This window comes from Engystomops pustulosus, chromosome 1, assembly GCF_040894005.1.
Source record: "Engystomops pustulosus chromosome 1, aEngPut4.maternal, whole genome shotgun sequence".
NCBI lineage: Eukaryota > Metazoa > Chordata > Amphibia > Anura > Leptodactylidae > Engystomops > Engystomops pustulosus.
Genome location: NC_092411.1, coordinates 288,860,034 through 288,869,139, shown reverse-complemented (window position 1 = coordinate 288,869,139; position 9,106 = coordinate 288,860,034). Strand labels below are relative to the sequence as shown.

Here is a 9,106-nt window from a genome sequence, read left to right as displayed (position 1 = left end):
TAAACGGACATGACCGGACTGGTGGTCACCTACAATATGGACCTCACAAGTAAAGCCACAACTAAACATGACAGACATGGACTGATGTTATGGGGGTCATCTATCTTACTTCCCCCTTCTCTGAGCTCTTTTTGCGCCTTTTGTGAGTCAATTTTTTGTCTTTGTCAAATAAAGTTTTTTCGCGCCTAATTAGGCTCAAATTTTTTTAAAAAGCAATTTTGTTGAGCAGATCACACCATAGCCCTTCCTGCACATGGTCAGGAATGTTATGTTACTGCACAATTATTGGCGCCCATATAGGAGCTAATCAATGTTAAATTAGGCGAAAGACGAAACACAAAGACAAATTAGGTGCAAACCAGGAACCTGCTACACGGCCAACTCTGGTGAAATGCCGGGTAAAGGCGCAAAAAATTGCACAAATATCCCAATGTGCTCAAAAAGTCAAAGTAAGTCAAAAAAGTATCATCAGACGGAGATAAATGACCCCCGATGTCTCTTCTATGGAGTAAGATCACTGTCACATCTCTGGATGTCCGATCACTGAGGGACATAAGTGAAGAAAACACTGGTGAATACGTCCAACCATCGCTCCATCCACTACAATGAGGCTATGGGAGATCCAGGAGGCCACACACCGGCGTCATTCTGCCCTGAAAGTCAGTAGAAGTGATCACCCATCCACTGGAGATAAATCATAGACCCGGGAAGGTCCAACCATTGGGGCCTTCACCAAATTCTTCATCTGCAGTTTTAGCCATAAGACTTCTCATAGATGTCAGGAGTCGTTTTAAGCAGACCCGAATTGGAAAGTTTGTTAACGCCAGTGATGGGTGCTGGCACCGATATCGGGCATTAGCTCTTTAACCTTTTACTGACACATGTCATACTAGTACATCACAAATGATGCCAGCGGCACATGGGCTCCGCCATCTTGGCTTGGATTGGGGAGCAGCGATTCCTTGCTATGACAACCTGTAGTATGGCAGTATATGGTAGGATCAATCAGACAACCTAGGGTTAAAGTACCCTAGGGGGTCTGAGAAGTAGTAAAAAAAAAATTTTATAAAAAAAACCTAGAAAATCAAATCCCCCCCCCCTTCCCTAGAAATGATAAATAGTCAGTCCCCAGATTACGTACAAAATAGGTTCCTTGGGTTTGTACTTGAATTTGTATGTTAGTCGGATCTGTATATTTTATAATTGTAGATCCAGACAATTTTTTTGCCCCAGTGACAATTGGATTTTCTAATTTTTTTGCTGTAATGGGACCGAGGATTATCAATAAAGCTTCATTACAGACACCTTACAGCTGATCATTGCAGTCTGGGACTATAGTAACATCCAGAGAGGTCACCAGAGGTCACAGGGGTCTGTCTGTAACTATGGGTTGTCTGTAAGTCAGCTGTCCTTAAGTAGGGGACCGCCTGTAAATATAAATAAACCCATTAGGTATCGCCATGTTCCAAAATGTCTGATCTATCAAAATATAATAACGTTTTTTTCCCGGTGTTTAACCCCGTAACGTACAATAGCGCCCACTAAAAATGACACTTTTTTGACATTTTAAAAGATATAAAAAATTCTATAAAGAGTGATCAGTAGGTCGTACAGACCTAAAGAAAATTCTTGTAAATGTATGAAAACATAAAACCTTTCTAACGTTGTGATCGCAACGACCTAAAGAATAAAGTAGACCTGTCATTTGGGGCGCACAGTGAAAGCCGTGAAATCCAATCCCACAAGAAAAAGGCGCAAATGCGTTTTTTCACCCATGTCATTGCATTTGGAATTTTTTTCCTGCTTCCCAGTACACGGCAGAGAATATTATATACCATCACTATGAAGTGCAGTTTGTTTCGCAGAAAACAAGCCCTCGCACAGCTCTGTACATGGAAAAAATAAAAAAGGTTCTAGAATTTTTGAAGGTGGGGAGTGAAAAATGAAAAAGGGCCTGGGCGATAAGGGGTTAAACGCAAGTCGCCAATGGCACGTAATTTGCGGCAGCCACACGGCTGGCACCGTGTGCCGCCATTACAGGCGAGATTATCGCTCCCCTATGATGTCAATGCACACGGCCACAGCACATTAAATGCCTGTGGCGATCGACAGCACGAATCGCAAGTGTTACCGGGGGGGGGGGGGTGTCAATAGCGGGAACCAGATAGATTTTTTACATTTTAAAAATTCATCCATACATCACTTCCCTGTAATAGTGGTGAGATGCAGGATGACATCCAGGGAACCGGGAGGAAGACCTTTGTATCCCCCTCTTCTCATTGGATGATGCAGGTGTGATTCATGAGGAGGACATTGGGCTGGGAGATACACTCAGGTCCAGTTGGGTTTTTACTAAGGGTTTATGGATTACAGGGGGTTCCAGATTAGATGGAAAACCTCCGGAGGTGAAGGATAGATTTCTGAAGAAGATACTTCCTCCAGGAGAAGAAGACAAGGCAACTACTGACCAGTCAGCATCATCAACCAAGATATACACCCTGCATCTGGAACCTGAATGTGGAAATGAAGCCTCAGGTGCCACACCCACAAGGGGTATGAGGCAGGTGAGGTCATGTTTATTAGTCACATGACCTGCTCTCTGCCCAGTTCCATAAACTGCAGTACCAGACACAGCCACCATGACATGTGTGGCGCTGTGCCGGCTAGAGAATACAGAGGCCTCTGTGCTCTTCTCAGGCAGCCGACAGGTGAGGATCAGATGTTAGAACATTTCTGAATATCCATTTTTGTTACAAATGTGTTTAAACGTTGCAAATTCTGAAAGTAGTGAAACCTTATAAACCACATAAAGGTCATAGTAAGAGATGGAAAACACCGAGACAAGGATTGTAAAATAAAGTAAAAAAAATCTTTATATAAAATAAAAAGCAAATAAATAAATTACAGTAAGAAACGTCTGATATAAATAACGGCCTATGTACAGTCCTGCAGATAAATTACACAGGTCCCTGTGGATTCACTCAAGGAATCTCCAAGGTCTTCAACCAATCAAAGGGGGGGGGGGGGCACAAAATCTACAATGACCTTCTAGGAGGAGAGCCAAGCAACCTGTCACCCAAAATATGACCAAGAAATGGCCAGAATATGAAGGCACCAGATCCAGGGGGTAGGTTACTTGTCTCTGCTCCGGGGTTGAAGATGTCCATAATGCACAGCAAGGAGTCAACAAAGGAGAAAAATACAACAGTAACATAGTTACTATAAAGGACCACAGTAAGATAAGGTACATATCATATACACTGCGCCTTAAAAAAACCTGGCAAAGCGGCCTGGGAAAGTCTACGTCCAACCTCCCCACCCCAAGAATCAGGAATGTATACAGCCAACGTCTCATTTATGGACGACATATAAAGTCCTTCAAGGTTCAAAAGTCCCCTATGGTCTACAAAAATAGGACACCCAAGTATAGGGTCAGGTCATGTGTCATCGCAGCCAGGAGCGCTCATCAACAGAAGCAGATGATGAAGGAGTCCATCATTCTGGTCATCGCCTTCTGATCTTCATGACCGAAAACGGGACAACAGTTTAGGCTTCTCGGAAGACCACAAGTCACCACCAGGTTGTTGGATATCCATTTCAATGTCTTTAGTGCTTTTTTTTTGGCAAAGGAGGATCCTCCTGTAGTAGTCCCTTATACTAGACCCACTCAGTCATAGTGAAAGGTCAATGTTCTACTGGTCAACAGAAGATAAGAAGAAGTCTATGGAGTCTAGAGCTCTACATCCACGTCATCTTCATCCTCCATCTCCCTTTCATCTGTATGGTCTGAGCTTTGGTCTGTGGGGATGACACCAAATTGGGATAGCTTGGCCTTCTTCTGCTCAAGACTCTGTTTCCTCCACTTAATGCGACGATTCTGGAACCAGACCTTCACCTGGGACGGAACACAAGAACATGGTCAAAAACTGGAGACAAAAATAAAATCTGAGACTTTGGAGTCTATCCATACAGAATGTTTGAGAAGAACTTTGGAAACCTCATAAAAAGAACCCATGTCCCTCAAAAAGATCTCAAAACACGTCTTACCCCATGTCCCTCAAAGATCCCTCAAGATCTCAAAACACGTCTTACCCCATGTCCCTCAAAAAGATCTCAAAACACGTCTTACCTGAGTCTCTGTGAGGTTGAGTGTGGCAGCCAGGTCCACTCTCTCGGTCCCCACCATGTACTGTTGCTTCAGGAACTCCTTCTCTAGTCTTTCCAGCTGCTCTGGAGTAAAGACGGTCCTGATCCTCTTCATCTTACAAGGTCCTGTTCTCCAGGACAGAGACCCAATGGGACTGTTACCGCAATGTGTGTATGCAAGTCCTACAAGAAGCAGAAGATGGCGCCATTAGTCTACGAACAAGGCTGAGAGACAAGTGCAACTTCACAAAGTGTCTAATCACAGATACATCTTCTAGGAGATCATGAGGAACAACAAGTCTCAGCAGGCATATACTCAATGTACAAGAACATAGAAGAGGTGAAGAAGCTGGACTCACCTTTGTCCTTGCACAGGGGGTCTGAGCACATACAGTCTCCTCTGGGCAGCCTGACCTGCTGCTGCTGCTGGTGGGGCTGGCCTTGGCTGTAGCTGGAGTAGCCACCTGTAGGCTTGTAGAGCCACACTGGAGGGTAGGGCATGGCTCCATAGGAGTAGCCATAGTGCACAGAGGGTGGAGAGGGGGTCTGCCAGCTGGGTCTCTCCACCACCACTTTGGGGGCAGCAGGTTTATCCGTCTTGGAGAGGATGGAGTCGATGTTGAAGGAGATCTTGGGGCTCCTCTGAACCTCGGTGGGCACCGGCATGGTGGGAGGCTGAGCAAGGTGGTGGCCAAAGCCCTGGAAGACTGGACTGTGCAGCATGACCCCAGCAAGAAGAAGACCAAATATCCAAGAAGATCCGAGAGCAGCCGCTGTCTGCAGAGTGACTGCCCGGCCAGAGCAGGAGCAGCTTTATATCTCCAGAGCCGCACGCTGGGACATGCTAATGAGCCATTAATATGCAAATAGCCCCGGGGGAGAGGAGAGGGTCACACATACACCCTCTCCAAACAACACCGAGGGGGGAGGAGAGAGGAAATGGCCATGGGGAGTAGATGGGGAGTAGCCATGGACCTCTGCTTCCTGGCCACCCCTGCCCCTGACCTTCCACCCCAGGAGGACACCTGTAATCAATCCAGATATACCCCGTCACGTGGTGTCCCAATTACTACAGACCCACCTACCGGCAGGCGTCACCTACCTACACACTGTACACAAATGTATCTATTTTATATCTTTTTACTCTACCTTTAATCTCATATCTAGCAACTGTATATCTATGTCATGTATATCTATTATCTATCTATTATCTATCTATCCCATATCTTCTGTATCTATACATCTATACCTGTGTATATACATGTAAATCCTGGCTGTATATTTATATCTATTGCATTTCTATCATATATATGTATTTTCATTTGTTTCAAACTTTTTTTATACTACAAAAATACTAACTAACCATGATGTGTATATAATATCTGTAGTACATCTATCTATCTATCTATCTATCTCCTATCTATCTATCTATCTATCTATCTATCTATCTATCTATCTATCTATCTCATATCTATCTATCTATCTATCTATCTATCTCCTATCTATCTATCTATCTCATATCTATCTATCTCCTATCTATCTATCTATCTATCTATCTATCTATCTATCTATCTATCTATCTCTTATCTATCTATCTATCTATCTATCTATCTCCTATCTATCTATCTATCTCATATCTATCTATCTATCTATCTCATATCTATCTCCTATCTATCTATCTCATATCTATCTATCTATCTATCTCATATCTATCTCATATCTATCTATCTATCTATCTATCTATCTATCTCATATCTATCTCCTATCTATCTATCTATCTCCCATCTATCTCCTATCTATCTATCTATCTATCTATCTCCTATCTATCTATCTATCTATCTATCTATCTCCTATCTATCTATCTATCTATCTATCTATCTATCTATCTATCTCATATTTATCTATTTATCTATTTATCTATCTATCTATCTATCTCATATCTGTCTATCTATCTATCTATCTATCTATCTATCTATCTCCTATCTATCTATCTATCTATCTCATCTGTATCTATCTATATCTATCTCCTATCTACCTCATATCTATCTATCTATCTATCTCATATCTATCTCATATCTATCTATCTCATATCTATCTATCTATCTATCTATCTATCTCATATCTATCTATCTATCTATATATCTATCTATCTATCTCATATCTATCTATCTATTATAGACATCCCTCTCATTTCTCTGTATCTCTCTCCATCCATACCTAGTATCTGTCACTTTCCTGAGCCGCTGTGATACCGCATGGAGAAGTAACCTAATATTGATGTGAGGCAGATCCCCAGCATATGTCTCCTGTCATTATCTATAATTACTGTAATAACACATCACATGGAGGAGACGGATCTCAGGAGAGCAGAGAAAACGCTCCTGTGTGTATACAGCCCTACATGTGTCCTGTACTCCCAGACACCACAGCCCGTGCCTCAGATCCTACAAGTCACATACACTGTTACTTATTATAATGAACTAAAACACGAAAAAGAGTAAATAAATCATAAGTTATGGATATTTATAGATATACAGGAAATTACTTTTTTTAGGACATATTCCAAATCCCGTGATATCCAGAATATAATTACAGATTATTTTGACACCAATTGTTACAATGTTTTGTAAATATTTCCATGATTCTTGTCCTTGTTTGTTGTTATTTTCTTTGAATACTAAATAAATATAAGGAAAATGTAGATTTTTTTGTTTAGTTTTTATATTTGTTTTTTTTTTCTTTTTCATTGTTTTGGACTCAGTGCTCACATGATGTAGATTTCCCAGGTTATCATCTTTATTTCTCCACTTGATTTGTTTTGTTTCTCTTATTTTTATTGTTGTTTTCTTTTCTTGCCGATGTTTTTCTGCATTCCTTACATATGCAAATGAGTGATCAGGGCGCTTCCTGGTAGCACTTGTGTTATTCCACATATGATGTGCTTCTGTCATACTAGTCCTGTGCATGGGCACTGCCTGTGTAATGAGCTGGTCCTGATGCATCTATGATACCAGTCCTGTTCATGGGCCCTGGCTGTGTAATGAGCTGGTCCTGATGCATCTATGATACCAGTCCTGTTCATGGGCCCTGGCTGTGTAATGAGCTGGTCCTGATGCATCTATGATACCAGTCCTGTGCATGGGCACTGGCTGTGTAATGAGCTGGTCCTGATGCATCTATGATACCAGTCCTGTGCATGGGCACTGCCTGTGTAATGAGCTGGTCCTGATGCATCTATGATACCAGTCCTGTGCATGGGCACTGGCTGTGTAATGAGCTGGTCCTGATGCATGTGTGATACCAGTCCTGTGCCGAGCTCTGGCTGTGTAATGAGCTGGTCCTGATGCATCTATGATACCAGTCCTGTGCATGGGCCCTGGCTGTGTAATGAGCTGGTCCTTATGCATGTGTGATACCAGTCCTGTGCCGAGCTCTGGCTGTGTAATGAGATGGTCCTGATGCATCTATGATACCAGTCCTGTGCATGGGCCCTGGCTGTGTAATGAGCTGGTCCTTATGCATGTGTGATACCAGTCCTGTGCCGAGCTCTGGCTGTGTAATGAGCTGGTCCTGATGTATGTGTGATACCAGTCCTGTGCATGGGCACTGGCTGTGTAATGAGATGGTCCTGATGCATCTATGATACCAGTCCTGTGCATGGGCCCTGGCTGTGTAATGAGATTGTCCTGATGCATCTATGATGCCAGTCCTGTGCAGGGCACTGGCTGTGTAATGAGCTTGTCCTGATGCATGTGATACCAGTCCTGTACATGGCCCTGGCTGTGTAATGAGCTGGTCCTGATGCATCTATGATGCCAGTCCTGTGCAGGGCACTGGCTGTGTAATGAGCTTGTCCTGATGCATGTATGATACCAGTCCTGCGCCGAGCTCTGGCTGTGTAATGGGCGGGTCCTGGTGCACGTCTCTGATGTGGGTGTTTGCTTTCACACCTCAGCTGATACTGGAGGCAATGATCAGAAGATGCCCAGTGCCCACAATCCACATCTGTGCCCCTGTATAAGGCTCCTCATCACTGCACAGTTTCAGTTTCTTCCTCTTTCATCTATTGTGATGTTTTCATTATGTTGTTTCTTCTTTTACATAATTTTATCCGTTCTCATTTTAACCCTTGAAAGGGCACATTCTTCACACCCCCCCCCCCACACACACACACACCCATCAGCATCAATAACATTTCTATCCATTCCTCCAGTGATGGGACACAGAAGATGTTATACAGAGGGACCCAGGATGAGGTTATATAGAGAGCACCAGGATGAGGTTATATAGAGAGCACCAGGATGATGTTATACAGAGAGACCCAGGATGAGGTTATATAGAGAGCACCAGGATGAGGTTATATAGAGAGCACCAGGATGATGTTATACAGAGAGACCCAGGATGAGGTTATATAGAGAGCACCAGGATGAGGTTATATAGAGAGCACCAGGATGATGTTATACAGAGAGACCCAGGATGATGTTATACAGAGAGAGCCAGGTTGATGTTATACAGAAAGACCCAGGATGATGTTATACAGAGTGCACCAGGATGATGTTATACAGAGAGCACCAGGATGAGGTTATATAGAGAGCACCAGGATGATGTTATACAGAGAGCACCAGGATGATGTTATATAGAGAGCACCAGGATGGTGTTATATAGAGAGCACCAGGATGACGTTATATAGAGAGCACCAGGATGATGTTATACAGAGAGCACCAGGATGATGTTATATAGAGAGCACCAGGATGATGTTATATAGAGAGCACCAGGATGGTGTTATACAGAGAGCACCAGGATGATGTTATATAGAGAGCACCAGGATGATGTTATGTAGAGAGCACCAGGATGATGTTATGTAGAGAGCACCAGGATGATGTTATATAGAGAGCACCAGGATGATGTTATATAGAGAGCACCAGGATGATGTTATATAGAGAGCACCAGGATGATGTTA

The 9,106-nt window shown here is 43.1% G+C and overlaps 1 protein-coding gene across 1 annotated transcript; it reads right to left on the bottom strand.

The window, feature by feature from the left end:
- Window positions 1–2,919: 2,919 nt before the first annotated feature.
- On the bottom strand, window positions 2,920–5,145 carry LOC140113503 (homeobox protein notochord-like). The gene is made up of 3 exons (XM_072132647.1): window positions 4,506–5,145; window positions 4,130–4,329; window positions 2,920–3,895 (listed from the first exon to the last, which is right to left on the bottom strand). The coding sequence occupies exons 1-3, from the start codon at window positions 4,867–4,869 to the stop codon at window positions 3,731–3,733; spliced, it is 729 nt and encodes a 242-aa protein (XP_071988748.1). The 5' UTR covers window positions 4,870–5,145; the 3' UTR covers window positions 2,920–3,730.
- Window positions 5,146–9,106: the final 3,961 nt, after the last annotated feature.